This window comes from Magnolia sinica, chromosome 10, assembly GCF_029962835.1.
Source record: "Magnolia sinica isolate HGM2019 chromosome 10, MsV1, whole genome shotgun sequence".
Taxonomy (NCBI): Eukaryota; Viridiplantae; Streptophyta; class Magnoliopsida; order Magnoliales; family Magnoliaceae; genus Magnolia; species Magnolia sinica.
Genome location: NC_080582.1, coordinates 7798108 through 7819594, shown reverse-complemented (window position 1 = coordinate 7819594; position 21487 = coordinate 7798108). Strand labels below are relative to the sequence as shown.

At 42.7% G+C, this 21487-nt stretch overlaps 2 protein-coding genes across 2 annotated transcripts; both read right to left on the bottom strand.

The window, feature by feature from the left end:
- Positions 1 to 1077: 1077 nt before the first annotated feature.
- On the bottom strand, positions 1078 to 2754 carry LOC131217302 (pentatricopeptide repeat-containing protein At4g31850, chloroplastic-like). The gene is made up of 2 exons (XM_058212216.1): positions 1416 to 2754; positions 1078 to 1286 (listed from the first exon to the last, which is right to left on the bottom strand). The coding sequence occupies exons 1-2, from the start codon at positions 2752 to 2754 to the stop codon at positions 1078 to 1080; spliced, it is 1548 nt and encodes a 515-aa protein (XP_058068199.1).
- A 15815-nt stretch (positions 2755 to 18569) lies between these two features.
- LOC131217301 (uncharacterized) lies at positions 18570 to 21422 on the bottom strand. The gene is made up of 2 exons (XM_058212214.1): positions 21389 to 21422; positions 18570 to 19226 (listed from the first exon to the last, which is right to left on the bottom strand). The coding sequence occupies exons 1-2, from the start codon at positions 21420 to 21422 to the stop codon at positions 18664 to 18666; spliced, it is 597 nt and encodes a 198-aa protein (XP_058068197.1). The 3' UTR covers positions 18570 to 18663.
- Positions 21423 to 21487: the final 65 nt, after the last annotated feature.

The window sequence follows — 21487 nt, the reverse complement described above, 5'->3', positions numbered from 1 at the left end:
ATGTCTCCTCCTTTCTATCAGAAAAGTAGGGAGCATCTTCCACAAATTTAATATTCATAGCGACATAACGCTTTTTAGTGAGAGGAATAAGACATTTATACCCCTTTTGTGAAGACGAATATCCTAAGAAAATGCATTTGACGTCTCTATTTAATAATTTGTTTCGAAGAGGGTCAGTGTTATAGACGTACACAACCAAAGATGCACATGGGAATGTCAGAGATTAGATAAAAGTCTTAAAAAGTACTGAATGGGGGACTTTCTAGTAAGAACTTTAGTGAGAAGACGACTGATCAGATAGTAAGCTATGAGCATAGCATCTGACAAACAAGATTTAGAAATAGACATTCCAACAAGAAGACATATATTTGGGATGATCATACCTTTCTTCTTCAGATTGTCAATGGTCAGAATTTTTTTTTTCCCAACCAGCCATCCGAACACCAAAATTTTTGGAGGGGCCTCATATTTCCAAATGAAAGAGTGATTGAATTGCGGCGCTGATTCTTGCTTGCGCAGCTAATTGTAGAGAGAGCGGACTGAGAAGCGGGACGACTTATCTGGTTTCCAATATAATTCGTCTTCTGAGGAAGTAGAAGGAGATGAATGAAAAAGACATTCTAAAAGGCCTGTGAAATATTTAGAGCCTACATTCACTGCCAAGGAGATGGGCAGGTTTACTATTTTATAAGATAGCTTAATCTATCAGTGCTCAATGTCCTGGGAATGGAGCTGTGCTTACCATTTAGAATGCAGCCCAGGGAGTTGTGATCATTTATTGCCTACTGCACATTATTCTTTTGTCTCGCTTTATCGAGTACAGGGTCTAGAACTAGTTGGGCACATGCAAGGGGCATGGCCATACATTGACTCATCACCATCTTGCCTTAGAGTAACTCCGTACTTGTTGTCCTTACATAGCCTCATGCTGTTACCAAAGACAGAACCTTGTGCTCTCCATCTTCAATTTGGATAGAGCTGTATATTGATCCTCTTCATCTTTCTTTCCACTTTCCCGCCCCAACATCAGTTCAGTTACATGTTGGATACCTTGTACTGGTTAATTGTGAGGGAAAGTTACATGTGAGCCCCTTCTTGCTTATTTGAGTGATCACTTGGCTTCTGGGCATCCCTAGAGATGCGAAGGATAAGGAACATTTCTTCCAGATCAGCAATATGATCGGCCGCACGTATACTTTTGACAAGCATATCGTCGATGTATACTTCCATGGTTCGGCCGATTTGTCGAGCGAACATTTTGTTCACTAACCGCTGGTAGGTTGCTCCTGCATTCTTTAGGCCAAATAACATCACACAGTAACAGTAAAAACCTTTGTCAGTGACAAAGGTAGTCTTAGATTTATCTAATTGATGCATTGCAATTTGATTGTATCTAGAATAAGCATCCATAAAACTAAGAAGTTCATGTCCTGCCGTGCTATCCACTAACTGATCGATCCTTGGAAGAGGAAAGCTTCTTCCCTCTTTGCCCAATCCGGCCAATAATGTGTTGTAAGTAACGACAGTCGGCCTAAGCTTCATCTCTTCCATTCTATGAAACACTTGCCATGCCTCATTGACCTTATCTGCCTTGTAAAGCGTGTCGATCAAGGAATTCATTGTAATCTCATCTGGGTCGCACCCACTTGCGATCATCTCATCGAACAACTTGATAGCTTCATCCACCTTCCCCGCCTTACTATGACACTTGATCATCATATTATATGTAATGGCATCTGGAGAAAGGCCGCTACTCTTCAATTCGTGGAAAACATCTTTTGCCTGCCCAAGCCTTCCCAATTCTGCAAGACTATATAAACATACATTGCAATCAACAACATCCGGAACAATCCCCTTACTCTTCATCTTCTCGAACATCTCAAGTGCTCTACCAGACTCCCCAGACTTCTCATAGTGGTCGATGAAAAGGATGTATGTATATGCAGTCGGTTTGGGACCGTGAACCTCCACACAATCGAAGTGATCTTGAGCTTTGTCCAAACTATTTACCCTCAAAAGGCCTGAAATCAAAGTATTGTAAGTCTGTAGATTAGGCAGGAGACCGCTACGACCCATCACATCCAATGTACCAAATGCTTCGTCGATCTTCCCTACTTTGCACAAGGCATCCACAAGTATCGTAAAAGCAACCACGTCGACAACATAACCATCAGCTTCCATTTCCTTCCAAAACTCCCTCACTGCATCCAGATTGCCCAAATTGCCAAACTTATTCAACAAGGTGATATATGTCACTCTATCTGGCTTTTGATTACCGCACTTCATCTTCCGAAACAAATCCTTGGCGGCGTCAAGCCGACCTGCATTGCAAAGAACATCTAGAAGAACCATATAAGTGACAACATCAGGGCTACAACCGTATTTGTCCATTCTCCTCAAAATGCCATAAGCATCATCGATCCTCCCGGCCCGCCCGAGTATCCTAATGCATATGGTAAATGAATAAACATTCGGTCTCAACCCTAGATGCTCCATTTCTTCCAAAAGGCCCATTACCGTGTCGACATCCCTTCTCTTCCCTGATGCAACCATGAGTGCGGAGTAAGTCTTCAAGCTTGGTTTAATTCCTTCTGACACCATTCTCTTGTAAACAACCATTGCTTCCCGGGAAAACCCGGATTGCGGAAGTAAATGTATCAACCCATTGTACGAGAATGCGTTCAAGGAAAAACCTGCTTTACTCATCTGTTGGAGCGCGAACGGAGTCTGACGAATCCCACCCCGCACACTCATAATCTCTCAAAACAAAGACATGCAAAAATAAAAGAAATAAAATATCAAATATAAAATGACACCAATAGAACTATACAACTAAAGATAAACCTAATGGAACTTTGGCACGAAAAATGCATCCAACCACAATACATTTACAAACAAGATAAACCAAAGGAATGCTAGATTATGCATAAAGCAAAAGAAAAAACAAAAGGCTTAAAATCAATAAATTTCCAATATTTCAATAAATGAGTGAGACTTCCTAGGTAGTTTCAAAATTGAAACAACCTATTTTAATTTGGCTACTGATTGAAATGACTGTCAGGAACGACCATAAATATCTGGGGAAAGGTTGTGACGATGGTGGTGGTGACCTTTCACAAATACAAACAGCTTTTTCTAGATAGACAATGGCTCAATGTTTACAAGTCTAAACTCAATCAGTATAATGTGCACAGTTCAGTAAGTAGGGCCACCCTTTGATATTAGTCATCCATCATGTGGGGCACCATCAATATTATTGTCCATCATATGGGGCCCATCTTCAAGATCCACTACCCATCATGTGGAGCCCACCTTTGATGTTGACTATCCATCATGTAGGCCCACCTCCCATGTGGGTTGTCCATCACGCAAGACCCACCTTGGATATGGGCCACTCATCATTAGGTCGACCTTTGATGTAGATTGTCCATCATGTGGGGCCCACCTTGACATAGATCATCCATCATGTGAGGCCCACAATTATTAATTACCCATCATGTGGAGCCCAGCTTTAGTTGGCCATCATGTGGGCCCCACCTTCAATGTGAGTTGGCCATCATGTGGGGCTCACCTTGGATATGGGCCGTTCATCATTAGGGGCGGACCTTTGATATAGATCATCCATCAATGGGGCCACCTCGATATTGGGCATCAACATGTGGTGCCCACTAGATCCTCTATCCATTCATTGAATGATTTTTCAATTTCATGAACTTAGAAGGGGTTCATGACCACAAAGAACATATTCCCTTTAAATAATTTTTCAAGTTGTTGTATTACCCATGACAATGAAAAAAAAAAAAGTTACTCTTAAAAGTTGAAAAGCAATAACAAAATAATTGGTAAAAATAAGTTACTTTTTGTCTAAAAAGCTACTTATTTAACTTTAATAATCAAACTAATTTATTTAAGAAACCTAGTTTATTAACTTAGGTGGTGAAATCCCACCATGGGGTGAGTGTGTGGGTGTGTAGGGTATGAGTGCGTTTTAATAAATAAATAAATAAATAAATAAATACTTATGTATTGGTGTGAGTTGTCAAATCAATCAATGAGTTGTCATCAATTCAATCAATGAGTTGTCAGTTAAGAGAAAATCAAAAAGATTATATTCGTGATTGTACAACTCATTGATTGATTGTACAATATTTATGTATAGCCAAGAATAAGGTTGCTAATCTCCCTATATATTTGTATAATATCTCTGTAAAGAAAGTATGAAAGAAATACGATAATAGAAAATCTGACATGGTATCAAAGCCAGTCGATTTCTGGCTCTTGGTTTACGTCTAACCATTGTTCATAGCCTTCTTCCACCGCCACCTTCACATATAGAAGACACCGAAACCTCGATGAAGTCCGGTGACTCCTCCATCGACCATAATATGCTCCTCTCTGAAATATTCACCATAAAAATAACTGAAGCTCTGTCCAAAGCTCAGGACCCGATCGTGCTTTCTGAACCTGCGGCTGTCCCAATTGGCATCAAGTTGGATGGTTTAATTATACTTTATGGTCCCAAGTTGTCGAGATGTACATCTCCGGCAAAGACAATTTGGGCTCATCAATGGCGAGTTACCTCCGTCATCTCCGACCGATCTGTCCTTCAGCAAATGACGTACTAACAACGCCATTGTCAAAGGATGGCTGATTAACTCCATAGATCCGGCGTTAATCGGCAATTTCATTCAATTTTTCACGATAAAAATGGTTTGGGATTCAGTTACTACCACCTATTTTGATGGTGGCGATACCTCTCAAGTCTATGATCTCCAGCGGCGCGTCTCACATCTCCGCCAAGCAGGTGGCTCCCTGGAAAAATACTACATCGATTTGCAAGGCCTCTGACATGAGATTGATTTTCGACATCCCAATCTGATGGAGTGCTGTCACGCCCCAAACCCAGAAATTGGATTCACAGGAATCTCAATCGCTGAATCCAGAGCCGACAGCCTCCGTAGTACCCCATTCTCGGCCTCTAGCATCCATACGCCAGATTTCCGATCCTGGGATCCTACAAGGAGATTTTTTTCAACGTACATTTAACTCATAATAAGCATAACCACAAGATTACCCAATTCACAAAGACAACATCATCATCACATATCCACTAATATAATCATTTGAGTACAATGCTGAAAGGAAAATACATCAATAAAAAAAAACAAGCTCCAGAAGACCGCTGCACGTTCCAAGCTCAACACTGCTGCAACCTAACATCACCTGCACGCATCTATCGTGCATAAGCTTATAGAAAGCTTAGAGGGTGGTATAAGTGTGTGTACAAGAAAAGTGCTAAGGATGCAATATAATGCCATAATTCATACAATGGAATAAATAGAAATACTGACAAGATAAAATATCAGAGTAAGCAAAATTATACTGGTAAGTCCACTAGTCATACCATATCAGAGTACGCAATACAGATCAACTATTCAAATGAGGAGTCAAAGAGAGCCAAATATCAAATGTCAAGGGTGCAAATGCAATATGTAAATCCTGCTAAGTCCGTCTAGGCCATATAAGTGCAGAAACATAGTAAACAAAAATGCTAAGTACTACGGATGCAATGTAATATGCGGTGCGAATGAAATGACCGTGTTGGAGTGTGAAGTCGGGATGATAGTACGTAGTATCGCAGGCTACGGGGTCCATCACAAGGGACTTCTATCCAAACCAGTCCCATACCTAAATTTGGATAGTCAGACTCAACGTGGTAAACTCCTGATCTCAGGTTAGTCGCGCGCTCAACCGAAATCCTGGCCATGCGAAGGTACACGTAACAAATAGTTGCGCACAACTAGCCCGAGTGGATAGTGAATTAATGAATAAATGAGTATGCAATTTCTGCTTAATAAGTCCACATATCAGTACGGTTACTCTCTGGGGACATCACCGGGGTCTATTACACTCCAAACCAGATTGCCGCCCCATCGCGCGCAATAAGGTGAGTGGAAGAGACCTCACTATCTGCCTGCCAATATCGGGCCCGGCTCGTCGATAGCGGACCCATTCCTCGAGCTGGTCAGACTCAGCCTAGCATTGCCCCCTCCTCTCGGGCAGGTAAGGCCGTACCCCCTTCCAACCGACCACGACACAGTGGGAGACGCGGCCTAACGGTATACGGCCCTCATGCGCTCATGCATCCACTCGGTCTAGACGTTGGAGCAACCTCTGGAACCAAGAGGGTTTAGGGACTTTCACCCAAGGATATCTATAGCACCCCATGTAGAACAGATTTTCGGTGTCCCGTCTGGCCATCCACGATATGCCTGTGGAGGCCACAGCCCTGATATCGCTAGGGCACACAATGCAAGATGCATGAGTCATACAATCCAGTCATGCATCAACCATGCGCATACCGTGCACTCATGTGAGATAACATCTGCCTATCAGGGAGTCTCATAACAATCTGCCTAATGAAATATGCAATGGTCAACCACATCTCATAACAAACACGCAGATGATGCGTATGGGCATGTATCATGATGCTATGCAGTCACATACTCATAATCGGCATCAATAACCGGCACCGACAATCGGCATCGATAATCGGCCTCGACAATGTGGACATTTAACCAACATTGTCTCCAAGGAGTGGCCCACATAGAGCCTATCATATAGTGGACCCATGGCCTCACATAAGGACCAAATATACGACACATGGGCCTTACTCAAGAGCTTAATACATATCACGATGGGCCTCTCCCATGGGCCTCATATACATCACAATGGACTCCATCGCCCGACCCTCTAATGCATCACAATGGGCCTCAACTACGGATCGCATATACATCATATAGGTCTCGACAATCGGCCTCGATCGATAATCAGCCTCGATCGATAATCAACAATCGGCCACGACAAATCAGAATCGGTGATCGGCCTCGATCGATAATCGGCCTCGATCGATATTCGGCAATTGGCCAAGACAAATCAGAATCGGTAATCGGCCTCGATCGATAATGGACAATCGGCCACGATAAATCAGAATCGGTAATTGGCCTCGATCGATAATGGACAATCAGCCATAATAAATCAGAATCGGTAATCGGCCTCGATCGATAATGGACAATCAGCCATAATAAATCAGAATCGGTAATCGGCCTCGATCGATAATTAGCCTCGATCGATATTCGGCAATCGGCCAAGACAAATCAAAATCGGTAATCGGCCTCGATCGATAATGGACAATCGGCCACGATAAATCAGAATCGGTAATCGGCCTTAATCGATAATAGATAATCGGCCACGATAAATCAGAATTGGTAATCGGCCTCGATATCATCACATGTGGCCTTGCACATGCAGCAAGTGGGCCTACTCATCACAGTTGGGCCTACTAGTCAATCGGCAATCGCTCACGACAATCAAAATCGATCGATAATCAGAATCGGTAACCGGTCATGACAATCAAAATCGGCAAACAGTCATGACAATCGGAATCGATTGATATTCGGCCTTGATACTCGGAATCGGCAATCGGTCACGATAATCGACCTCGATAATCAAAATCGGCGTCGATAATCGACCTCGATGAGAATGGGCCGAACAAGGGCTAGGGAAGGTCACAACGTGGACATTAAACCATCATTGCCCATTAATGTGGCCATTTAACCAACATTGCTCCCAAGGAGTGGCCCACATAGAGCCAAATATAATATATAGTGGGCCCATAGCCTCACACAATGGCCCAATATACATCACTTATGGGCCTCACATACATCACATCAAGCTTCGTACAAGGGCCTCGAATGTATCACAATGGGCCACACCCACGGAGCTCGAATACATTGCAATAGGCCTTGCCCATGGGCCTTGCTCATGGGCCTTGATTACATCATATCGGGTCTCGCCCATGGGCCTTGAATACATCTCAATGGGCCACGTCATGTGGGCCGAAGATACATCTCAATGGGCCACGTCCCATGGGCCTCAGATACATCACAACGGACCACAACCCATGGGCTTCAAATACACAATAGGTGGGCCCTACACATGGGCCTAATATACATCACAGGTGGGCCCTGCACATGGGCCTCAAATATTCATCGTGATGGGCCTCATGGATGAGCCGCATCAATGGGCCTCATATACAAAACAGGTGGGCCCCCATCACATGGCCATGGTGGAGTTTGCTGGAGGATATGGGGACCCCACATATTACTAATGGGCTCAACACAGATGGCCAACATGGAAAAATATAATACATACGGCATGGTGGGTCCACGTGGGTGGCCCACGACAGTTTGAATCAAATTGGTATTTGCACTCTTCCCTCATCCAGGCCTGCCCCAAACGGACATGCAGCATGGATACAACATACATTGTGGTGGGCCGCACAAGTGGACGGCTCAAATGAAACACATACATCTCGGTGCACCCCACACTAGAAAAAAAGATGGGCCGCGTGGAGGAAAACATACATCATGGTGCGCCCTCTCCGCACTGTCCAGATGGACGATGTGGTTGCAAATACATACCTGAGGTGGGCCCACATAAAGCCATACGGACGGCAAGATACAGAATACATATATCAAGGTGGGTCCCATATATGTCACATATGCATTTAATATAACCCACCACTTATGCATGTATTACTTGCATCCATGCATGTATAACACATAACGTGGTGTCATGCACCTTATCACACACTCATCATTCATGTATGCATACATACAACTATTACAAGTACTAACTAGTCATGCATCACACGTGCACATACACACATGCCACACATTCAAGTCATCCATCGTCACATGCATGCATGCAATCTGTCTCCCTAAATGGCATGGGCCCACTTCACTACTAGATGGTGCTCTATGGACACGATGTTGCATGTGCCTCATCCAAGTGGACAGCGTAGATATAGTACATACATCACGGCTGGTCCACATCCTCAAATGGACGGCTGGTATGAATCACACACCTGTGATCAGTCCTACATGACTTGCTGTCGAACACAACAGCTAGGTGGGGTCCCCACAGCCCATCCAAATAGATGGCGTGGAATGCAAAACATACATCACGGTGGACCCTTCAGATGGACGGTTGGAATGAAGCACATTGCATCAAGGTGGGGTCCGTAAGGGACGTACGGTTTTGATACAACACATACATCATGGTGGGGTCACATAACGTGCTGTCGTCGAACAACAGCGGGCCCCACCGTCTCCAAACGGATAGACAGTTTGGATATAACAAATACATCTATGTGGGTCCCACATGGGGCCCACCACTCACGTGCATATATTATATTATATTATATATATATATATATATATATATATATATATATATATATATATATATATATATAAACGGCCAGTCCCTATCCCTGGACGAGGTATGCACACACAAGGTGGGTTGCCACCATCCAAAAGATCTGGACGGTGCATATACATCAATGTGGGTCCCACTCACACGTGTGGGGTGGACCACGGATGGACGGATTGATGAAATACATAAGTCATGGTATTCTAGCACCGTCCACCGTCCAAATGTCTGAACGGTGCAAACATAATACAAACAAGGTGGGCCCCACTCGTCAGGCATATGGACGCGTAGATAACACACATATATAATAATATTATTTAGTTTATATAATGCTATATTTTTATTTCTCTATTTTTATTTTTATTGTTGCAAATCCAACATCCAATTGGTTGGATGCCTTGGGCGAACTGACGGTGGGATGGAGCCCACAGATCTTGCTGTCGGTCCAGCAGCTGCATGCTGCTGGACATACAACTGATGGACGGCCCGGATTCAATGCTCGCCGAGGTGGATCCACATGTGCGTGGGTCCCACAGCTGCTCTGCAGCATGGATGAAACACATATCATGAGTGGGGTCCACAGGACTGTCCAACCTGTCCAGCACCGTCCAGATGGCCTGGACGGTGTGGATGAAATAAATACCTCATTGTATGGCCCAACAACAGGTGGGTGGCTGGGATCCAGCACAAACAAACATGTGGGACCCACTGAACTTGCTGATGTTAGTAGGCAGATGGGTCCCACCATCTGGACAGTTTGGATGCAACCCACGCATCATGGTGGGCTTCACGATGATGGATGGCGTGGATGTATCACATGCATCAGGTGGGCCACACATCAAGAGGGAGAGGGAAAGAAAGAGAGAGAGAAGAAAAAAAAAAAAAAAAAGAGGGATAATCGTGAGAGGGGAGGGACCCCGCCACTATGGGCCCTCCCTATTCATGCATACATCAAGATGGGTCCACATATGTGGGCCTCAAATAAAAATCAACAGTTAGATCACCCACAAATAGTGAAGATTCACCCACCTCAAGATCTCGGACTCTTCCTTCCACTGGTGTGATCTAGAGCTCCAATGGAGAGACTTCAACGGTTGAGATTGAACTTGGATGGTGGAGATGAAAGGTAGGAAGATGGGCCACACTAGATCTCTCATGGGAGCTTGGACGTTAGAGTTGCTTGGGAGAATGAGAGAGAGAATGAGAAGAGAGAGGGAGAGATGATGGGAGAGAAGTGATGGGAGAGAGGGATGGTGAGTGATGTAAGAGAGAGGGAGAGATGAGTGTGTGATGTGGTGGGTGTACTTTATGTAAGAGAGTTTGACTTTGGGGGTTGCTTGGGGATGGGGTTGTACTTTGACATGTGAGGTGATGTATGATTGACTGATGAGATTGATGGGATTGATGTGATGTTCTCTTGGGTTTACAACAGCGCGGTGTTTTCCTCGAACTGAATGCGGGCCCACATCTTCTGTCCTGTGTATCACCTCGGCGCGCGAGACGCGACATCGGAACCGCGGCGACGACACGGTCGCTAGGGTACAAGTCTCGGGTCGAACCGACTCTAAAATACAGGGTACAACTCAGGATCGCGCACCACTACTATTTACGCGTCGTGAGTCGCCGAAATTCAACCAGGAGGACCGCGAAAGCCTACGGAACGGTACGAGTTAGGACACGGGTCTTACAAGTGCCCTGCCAATATTAAAAGTTATAATAATCTTCTCCAAGAAGATCGGGTTTATGTATTCTTAGATGGTCTTGATGACAGGTTAGATAATATTCGCAGTGACATATTGCAGATGCACCCGTTTCCCACCATGGAGCAAGCATATGCCCATGTCCGCAGGGAGGCTTTTCGCTAGGTGGTGATAAACGCTGGCGACCACGAACCACTTCCAGGGGCGGTGCTTGCTTTGAAAGGCTTAAAGCTTGGACTGTCTGGATCAACTTCTCAGCATACTGGGAAATCTTCCTCTAAAGCCCGTACCTCATCCGATGGTCTCAAATGCTGTCATTGTGGCAATACAAAGCATACACGTGAAAACTGTTTCCAGCTGCATGGGTACCTCGATTAGTGGCACAAGCTTCAAGCTAGAAAAAAATGAGACGGTATGGCTGAAGGTGCGAGAAAGGCTACTGTGGCAGCAACCGAACCTTATCTCTCTCTCATCCCACCCACTGCCTCACCTAAATTGGACTTCTCTCCTACAGATCTAGGTAATATCTGTCTCGTCATAATGTGGACAGTAGTGATTGGCTCCTTGACTCTGGGGCCACGGATCATATGACATTTGATCCCATAGATTTCTCCCATCACTCACCTCCAAGGCGCACCAGCATTGTGAATGCTAATGAAGTGACCTCACCTATCACAGGAGCCGGATCTGTAACCCTATCACCCTCTCTTCATTTACCCAACACTCTGCTTGTTCCCTCTTTATCTTACAAACTATTATCTGTTAACCAAGTTACTACAGATCTAAATTGTGTGGTGCTAATGTTTTCCGATTTTTGTCTTATTCAGGATATTCTCACTAAGGAGATAATTGGGCGTGGTACTAAGAGGGGGGGATTATACTACATGGAAGATTTCATTTTGGGTCGTGCGCATCACATGTCTTCTACACTTGGTTCTAGGGCTCGACAGATTTGGCTGTGGCATTGTCGTTTAGGTATTTACGGCATTTATTTCCTAATTTATTCTCTAATGTGGAGACTTCTAAATTTCACTGTGATATTTGTATTTTAGCCAAAAGTCATCGTGATATTTATCCATTAAGTATGAATAAAAGTGATACACCTTTTGCTTTAATTCATTCTAATGTATGGGGACCCTCTCCTTTATCTACTATATCTAGTGTACGGTGGTTTGTGATATTTGTTGATGATTGCACCCAGATGACCTAGCTATATTTAATGAAATATAAGGATGATGTGTTTCGTATCTTTCAGTCATTTCATGTTATGGTTCACACCCAGTTTTCGCTCATATTCGGATTCTCCGCTCTGACAATGATGGTAAATATGTTAATCACCACTTTCATTCCTATTTTCAACAACATGATCTTATTCACGATACCTCATGTCCTCAGACTCCTCAGTAAAATGGAGTCGTTGAACGGAAGAATCGGCATATTCTTGAGACTGCCCGGGCTCTCCTTCTAGGCGCTTATGTTCCCACACAACATTGGCCCGATGCTATTACCACTGCCGTACATTTAATCAATCGCCTTCCTTCCAAACTAGTAAATTTTAAGACCCCATTACAATCTCTGTCAGCCTTGGTCTCTCTACCTACGGCCTTAATGCTCCTTCCTTGCATATTTGAGTGTGCGGCATATGTGTACCTTCCTAAGAACCAGCGCACCAAACTTGACCCATGTGCCCTTCGGTGCCTCTTCTTGGGATATGCTACACATCAAAAAGGCTACGGCTACTATGATCCTGCTACCAAGTGTACCTATGTGACTATGGATGTCACCTTTCTGGAATCTGAACCGTTCTATTTTTCTTCGACATCCACTTCTTCTCTTCAGGGGGAGACACTATATGAAGAGTTGAATTGGCTGAGTTTTGACTGGCTTAAAGATCAAAATGACACACTAATGATTGGTGAAGAATCGACAAATACATCTTCAGGGCTCGACATATCCTCTGAATCTAAAAGGCCTTCGGCAACTGAGCTCACATCATCAGGAAAAGAACCCGAATCCCCCCATCTCTCAGTGCCTACAGACCCATCTCCTGAGAATATTCCTGAGGTAAGCAATTTCACTATACCCTCATTTATGAATAACATAGATACGTTTATTAGGTATACCTTACCTTTCAGGCATAACCATGGCAAGTCACCAAACAGATACTCTCCAGACATTGAAGAAAGAAAGTCGAGGTATCCAATTGTCAACTATCTTTCCACCGAAAAGCTACCTGAACCTCTCAAGACATTCTTATACGAGATATCTGCATGTCATATTTCCACTACAGTTTAGGAAGCTTTAGCTGATCCCAAGTGGACACAGGCAATAGAGGAAGAAATGGGAGCACTACTAAATAATCAAACATGGACCTTGGTTCCATTGCCCAAAGGAAAAAAAACGGTTGGGTGCAAATGAGTCTTCTCTGTTAAACACAAGGCAGAAGGATCTATAAAACAATACAAGGCAAGGCTAGTCGCAAAAGGATACACTCAGACATATGGTGTAGATTATCAAGAAACTTTTTCACCGGTAGCCAAGTTAAATACAATCAGGGTACTGTTATCTCTCGCAGCCAACTTGGACTGGCCATTGCACTCGTTTGATGTAAAGAACGCATTTCTCCATGGTGATCTTAAAGAGGAAGTCTACATAGATACTCCTCCAGGCTACACAATATTTTCAAAAGCTGAAGTTGTGTGCAAATTGCAGCGAGCACTGTATGGATTAAAACAATCTCCTCGAGCATGGTTTGGGAGGTTCAGTCTGGCAATGAAGAAATATGGCTTCCACCAAAGTAATTCAGAACATACATTATTTTTGAAGCACCAACGGGACAAGGTAACAGCTTTAATTGTATATGTCGATGATATGATCATCACAGGGGATGATAAGGAGGAAATCACTAAGCATCAGAAACAATTGGCGGCCGAGTTCGAGATGAAAAATCTATGAGGACTCAAATATTTCTTGGGAATAGAGATTGCTAGATCAAGGCGAGGTATATTTCTTTCTCAATGAAAATATATATTAGACTTACTTATATGAGGTTGGAATGTTAGATTGTAAGCCAGCAGACAATCCAATCATTCAGAACCACAAGCTCGGAGAATATCCAAACCAAATGCCAACAGACAAAGGAAGGTACCAGAGATTAGTTGGTAAACTTATTTACCTCTCCCATACTCGTCCAGATATTGTATGCGCAATGAGTGTAGTAAGTCAATTCATGCATCAACCTAGTAAGGATCATATGGAGGCGGTGATCCGGATTTTACGATACTTAAAATACTCTTCAGGAAAAGGGCTTCTGTTTTCGAAAAATAACCATTTCAGAGTTAATGGTTATACAGACGTAGATTGGGCAGGGAATACCACAGACAGAAGATCCACCTCAGGATACTTCATGTTTGTTGGAGGGAATCTTGTTACATGGAGAAGTAAGAAGCAAAAAAGTGATGGCATTATCAAGTGCTGAAGCAGAGTTCCATGGAATGACCAAAGAACTTTGTGAACTCCTGTGGCTCAAAAGACTTCTAACTGAAATTGGGTTTGCTCCTACATCCGAGATGGACCTCTTTTATGATAACAAGGCAACTATCGCCATTGCTCACAATCCGATCCAGCAAGATCGTACCAAACACTTGGAGGTTGACAGACACTTTATCAAAGAGAATCTCGAAGCTAAAATAATTCGATTTCCATTTGTGAAGTCCGAAGACCAACTGGCGGATATTCTTACAAAGGTCGTATCAAATAAGGATTTCTATAACTCACTAAACAAGTGTTCACTCCCCAAGTATAGGGTTGTGATATAATAATAATCTCGGTGAGACCGAGGTCGAATCCACAGGGACTGAAACCTGTACATTATCTGAAACTAGGTAGAACTAGAACTAGAATAAGATGAAATCTAAATCGAGAGAATGTGAGGAAATAATGGTGAATGATTAAACTAAAACTTGTGAAATTTAAAGGTAGGAAACTAGGGTGCCAAGGATCCACTTGCAGTGACCAGGGAGATCTACACTTGATTCATGAACTCAATTGGACTTCGAGTCCCATCTTTATCCAGTTGGAAGATATACAATGAAAATCAATCTAAACTTCTTTTGATCTAGTTTTCAAAAGTTAAGACAGATGTAAATTAGAATAGATTCCATCACAAGACCATGCCCATGAGACAAAGTAAACAATAAAATTAAACCAATCTACAGTCAATCTGAGAGACGTATGAATGTTAGGAAGGATTCCGTCATCCAACCATGTCCAAGGAGCGATGGTGAACAACAGGGCTTCCTAACTGTATAATCACAATAATGAAAAGAAAATACTCAAAGCCATCGCAGATCTATTGTAATGTAAGTCACAACAAACCATTAAAAACTAAAGGTATTCCTCAAAATCAAACTAACATTAAAAGTAATTCAACTAGCATGAATCCAAGCCGTAGGATCAACCTCATCACGCCACAAGCTGCACCTCTTAGCCCTAGCTAAGAGGTTCAGCCCAACATGATGAGGATAAAACACTCCAAAATTCAATATAAAAAAAAACAAAAGGCTTAAACTAATATCTCTCTCAGCCATAGATTGAATGCCCCTCTCTCTTCTCTCTTTATAGCAGCTATGAAAGGGCGGTGGAGAGGAGTGCGTAGAGACGTCGGTGCGGAGAGATCCAGACAGTGGAGACAGCTAGAAGTATTTACGCACCCTCAGTTTGGTGCGATAGCAACATAAAAATCACTTGCATCCGATTGAATTTACGGTCATGAATCAAAAATCTAAGACGTTCAATCGTCTTGGCCTTGGTCGGTCCTTCTTTAGAGAGATTTTTAACGGTCAAGATCGTCGAACCAATCCTGGCCATGAGTGTAAACGGACCCGGATCGCCGGGTCTCGGACGGGCTGTAACAGGATCTGCGTGTTTCGTGCGCTAATGATAGGTGAAGCCCATAATGGGAATTTCCAGCAAAATCCACACCGTCCATCAATTTCTCCTCGAAAATCAGGTCGGATATGGTCGGTTTTGGATTTCCGTTGACGCAGCCCACCTGCTTGATCTTACGGCGAAGATTCTGCCATCTAGCACATTTGCAACCTCTTTTTGGCATTCTTCAGACCAAGAACTACCATATCTTGATCAGGACCTTCATATGATTCGAATGGACGGTTCGGATTAAGCTGATGGGTCCATATGGTGGCCCACTGAGATCACCCGCAACTCCCTGTTGCGAACAAAGAAAACGGAGATTTCCGTTTTAAGAAATAAGGTCAGTCAAACCGACTTTGATCCATTTGGTTGGTCCGGTGCACAGCGGGCGTACACCCGCTATGTACACCCACCCCATGAAGTGGGGTCTACCTTGATATTTGTGGGAAATCTGATCTGTTCGTCCCTTTTCTCATCTCATTTAATGGATAGAGCCCAAGTTTGAAGCATATCTGAATATCAGGTGGACCTCAGATCAGTAATTCATGGGCTATCTGACCGTTGGACCACTTCCACAGGGATCCAACTACTGAAATTTGACGTGTACGGTTTATTTAGGGTCTTCAAGCCATATATGAAGTTTTGAGCTGAACGGATGGTGGGAACCCTATGATCTTACATTCTGTATCAATTTGAGGCCACTTAAGCTTCAGCTTCTCGATTTTCTCGGGTCTTGGGCGTGTAAATTTTTTGATCTCGGTCCCCTGGTGTCCAGCCCTTGCCTTGGTGTCTTCAGAGCATTAAATCTATGCTTTTAGTACCCTTTTGCAGTCCAAGCTCATAAATTCACCTTACAACACAAACACGCTTAAAAGAAGGCGCTAACAATATCATGCTCATAAAATCCGGTAATAACTGGGGTTTAATATGCAATATTTGATCCTCAACAATAAGTTGCACATTGAAGATTTGGATGCTTTCACTTGAGGGGGAGTGTTGGCATGAGTTGTCAAATCAATTAATGAGTTGTCGTCAAATCAATCAATGAGTTGTCAAATCAATTAATGAGTTGTCGTCAAATCAATCAATGAGTTGTCAATTAAGAGAAAATCAGAAAGATTATATTCGTGATTGTACAACTCATTGATTGATTGTACAATATCTATGTATAGCTAAGAATAGGGTTGCTAATCTCCCTATATATTTGTACAATATCTCTGTAAAGAAAGTATGAAAGAAATACGATAATAGAAAATTGAACATTAGGTAAGTTAAAAAAGCTACTTATTTGGTAGTATACAAATAGGACCCAAGTATCTGCTTTTGCCTTGTATGGATTGAAGATGCAACAACCCAGCCCAAAACCAAGTAATGACTTAGCTGAGTCAGGGGTTGAGGAATGCTTGACTGAATTTTGGTGGATTGCCAGACATGTTCTGCAGTTGCTCCAGTAGCATACCAAGAAAAATGAGACTCATCCCATTGGGCATGTTTTCAATTTGACTCGTAACATTGAATTAAAATGGACTCCACTAGGTCTTAGTTGACTTAAAGGGATAAGCAATCCATTACCACATGCGAGCTAATATAAGACTTTCCTTTTCATCACATAAATTTTTAACCATTTTAATTAAAGTTTTGCATTTTGATCAACCTCATATAGAATGAGGTCTCAAGGTCCATTTTGTTGGACCATGAGTTACTGAAGTAGAGCGGGTCACGGACAGTTTCATGGCCAAGACGGATCAGAAAAGGCCCTGTCAATGACAGAAGTTAACCTGACCGTCAGACCTTAAATCGGGCGTATCTCGCAATTCAGAATGAGTTATTCGACGTACCAAATATGATTTTGGGGTAGGATGAGCTACTTTAGCCATCCAACCCTGCCATGCCAGGTTACGCAAGCCAGATTTACAAAATACCATCAGATGGTCGTTTTCTTAATTTAATTCCATTTTTACTATAAATACTAAATTTTAGTTTGATCATAACTCTGAGCTTTAGGAGTTGGGCTTTAGGAGTTGTGCCCAATGTGAAAAGCACTTAGAATGATTAGGAGAACAATGTAGTGAAGTCAAATAATGATTAGGAGAACAACGTAGTGAAGTCAAATAGGACACTTGCTATTTTTGGCTGAAAACCTTGCGCACTAGTAGATATTATGATCATCTATAAATAGTAAAATTTATAGTAAGTTGCGAATTTTAGGAGTTTTAGTTGTATTTTGATTCCGAAATTTCTTCCATTGCTTAGTATACCTATTTAAAGGGTTGTGAACTCGTTTATTTTATTCATCAATCAAATTATGAATTCTTTAGAATTTATTTCTATTTTTCTTGCTTTTTTCCTCATGGATTCGAGAAGTGTGATGGTAAGGACTCCGGGAAGCTTCGTGGATTCAGAGTAGTTATCCCCTTGTGGAAGATGGTAATCTACCTTATCGCATTCATCCCTACTTTATTTACCATGCAATTCATGCACATCATCCAACCATACAATAGGTGGGCCTCATCATGAGGATCAGCTTATAAAAGGAATCAACCAGATTTACTTAACAGGTGAAAGTACACATTTTCATTTTGATAATACAGGATACATGTACCATTTGTGTGTGTGTGTGTGTGTATATATATATATATATATATATATATATATAGAGAGAGAGAGAGAGAGAGAGAGAGAGAGAGAGAGAGAGAGAGATACAAGGCTATATATTGGAGGGTTTGGATGGATAGACAGACATCCACCATGGTTCTCACCATGGGGCTGCCACCAGCTCAGCAAAGGCAGCCCAGCAAGCATCAACCCTAGGCCACAGATCACGTAGCAATGCCAACACATCTTTCTTTTGAGTGGCTAGTTCTTCCTTCTTCCTCATCAACAGTCTGATTTGACCTTCCACATCCCCCAGCTCCCGCGTGATCTCAGAATGACGTTTTCGAGCCTTTTGCTGCTCTATCAACGGCTGTCTCTGCTTCCCACTCACAAAGGCCCGCAACTGTTTGATGCGTTCTTGTAGGAATTCTACTTCCATACCGGCATTATCGAGATCCTCAGCATCATTGATCCAACCATCAAACGTGGAGATAGGGAGGTCTGGCGTCGCAGAATGAATTTTATCTGCCAGCTCCACAACATGTCCCACCGCCGCGGCAGCTGCTTTGTAGCCATCTTGAAGGTCCAATCCGGAGTGGAGAATGGCACCATGTTGTGAGCACAAGGCCCAGTATCGGTATTTCACTAATGGAGGGATCCAACGGTCCAAGACAGTGCGACCAACGGTGATGGTGAAGGTGTGCAAGGGACCCACACTGTTATCTGTTGCATGGACTACGTAAGTTGCTCAGTTATTATGGATTCAATCTGGGAAAGGGATTGGCCTACTCACCCTGCCACTAGCCGATGGCCAGTGGTTGGTGCTCTGTGGGCCCCACAATGATGTATATGTTTCATCCATTTCCGTCCACCCATTCTTAGATATCATTTTATGGTATGAGGCCAAAAATGAGGTTGATCCAAATCTCAAGTGGGCCACACAGTGTTGATTGAACTCTCACCATTAAAAACTTCTTGGGGCCACAAAAGTTTTGGATCAAGCTGATATATATTTTTTAACTTCATCCAAGTCTGTATTACCTAATCAACAGGTTAGATGTCAAATAACCATTACAGTGGGCCCTAGGAGGTTTTTAATGGTGGACATTCAATCACTATTGGTTTCCCATATATTGTGTGGTCCACCTAAGATTTTGATCTACCTCATTTAAATAAGTGCATTTAAATGGTAGAGCCCACCCAAGGGATGGATTAAATCTCACATCCATATGCCCCTTTTAGACACATGATTGTAAATGGATTCTCTTATGTGGTTCAGGAAACCGTATTTCTATAGAAACTAATTAGACCCAAGTAGGCCCGAGCTAGCCCAACTTTAACAAGCTCCATGACACGGACCCAACTTAAACCCGATTGCATCTGATTTTTAATCAGTGCAAAAGTTGATACCCGGACTTGACCTGATTTCTTAATTGGTCCAAAAGTTGATACCTAAATCCAACTCAATTTCTAAACAGGTCCAGTAAGTGGGACCCAAACCCATGAAAATCAGGTAGTGTCTATCAGGTACCAACGGTCCAGCTACCTATTGAAAGCCCAACCATAGACTGTTTTGAATATTTAGTGTAGATATTCTTTTAATAATTTAAATAGTCCAGTCAAATAAAAGTTGGCTTTTCAAATCAACTTGATATGGCTAGACAGAGTTGAATTAGAATTTTTTTTCTTAGTTTTTGAGCTATGAATGCAATTTTTTCTTAGATGACGTTGGGTTAGGTTGGGCTACATTAACTTCTGCAGTAACTAGTATACCAATACATAAAATTAGAGTTGGGCATCGAGTCAAGTCGGACCGAGTTAGGGCCGACCCAAATTGATCCGATTTTGAAAAAAGCCTGACCCGAGCTCGACCCAACTTAGTACTAAGTCTAACATTTCTGACCCAATCCGAATCCGAGTTTACCCTGGACAAATCCAGACCGAGTCCAAACCGGTCAAAAGTACCAAGTCGGATCGAGTTGGCACCAAATCGGATGGAGAGAGAGAGAGAGAGAGGGTGGCGATGGTGGCAGGTGGTTGCTGACCTTGGAAGAGGAGAGAGAGAGAGAGGAGGAGGAGGAGGGTGGTGATGGTGGTAGGTAGCTACCGGACTTGGAAGAGGAGGATGAGAGAGGGGGAGAGAGAGTTTGGGTCAAGGTCGAGGTCGGGTGTGGCAGGTAAGATTAGAGATACTTAGAAATTAGGATTTTTTTTATTGTATATATACTTGAATCCGAGTCAAGTCGGGTTCCAAATTGAGTCGAGTCTAACTGGATCGAGTATCGGGTTGAGTTATTGGGTAACTTGAACTCAACTCGGTTTGAGTTTGATTTAGAAGAAGCCTACTCGGTTTGGACCAACTCACCCATTCAATCCGGATCGAGTCGGGTCTAAACAAGTTGAACGAGAGTCGAGTCAGGTGAGTCAAGTCGTCCCATGCCCCGCTCTACATAAAATCAAACATCTAACTATTAGATTAATCATTGGACAATCCCATCTAATGGTCCACCATGAGAACCATCTCATCAACCATTTGATTCACCAAGTCACTAGGCCCATTCGTTCAAAACAGTTTAGCACATAAATAAGCTGTTGTCCAATAATCATGATTCATTAGTAATTCAAGTTTGAATTGTAGAGTTACCATGTCAACCATAAAAAATTCTTGTATTTTCCATGCCCAACCTAGCTCAAGATTATTTTAGTACTTTTCATCCCCTGGATTTTTCTCAAAATACTTGCATAAGCTTTTAGTTGGGGAATGGAAAATCTGAGAAATAAATTATTTTAAAAAAAAAAAAGAATTATATACTTTTTCAAAATACTGATTGTATCAATCGACAAAATTAATCATGAATAAGAATTTGAACAAAGAGGAACAATACCTAGAGAATCCGTACCTATTTGTTCTGCCGCCATTAATAAAGCGAGGAGAAGATTATAAACACGGGCTTAGAGACCAAGATTTATATAGATCTGGTAGC

What these genes read in the sequence shown, in the direction of transcription:
- LOC131217302 (XM_058212216.1), bottom strand. Translation starts at nt 2,754, where the DNA reads ATGAGTGTGCGGGGTGGGATTCGTCAGACTCCGTTCGCGCTCCAACAG. An exon ending in GGCAGGACATGAACTTCTTA is followed by an intron (nt 1,287 to 1,415) that starts GTTTTATGGATG and finishes TAAAGAATGCAG; the next exon opens with GAGCAACCTACCAGCGGTTA.
- LOC131217301 (XM_058212214.1), bottom strand. Translation starts at nt 21,422, where the DNA reads ATGGCGGCAGAACAAATAGGTACGGATTCTCTAG. An exon ending in AATAGGTACGGATTCTCTAG is followed by an intron (nt 19,227 to 21,388) that starts GTATTGTTCCTC and finishes TCCATGCAACAG; the next exon opens with ATAACAGTGTGGGTCCCTTG.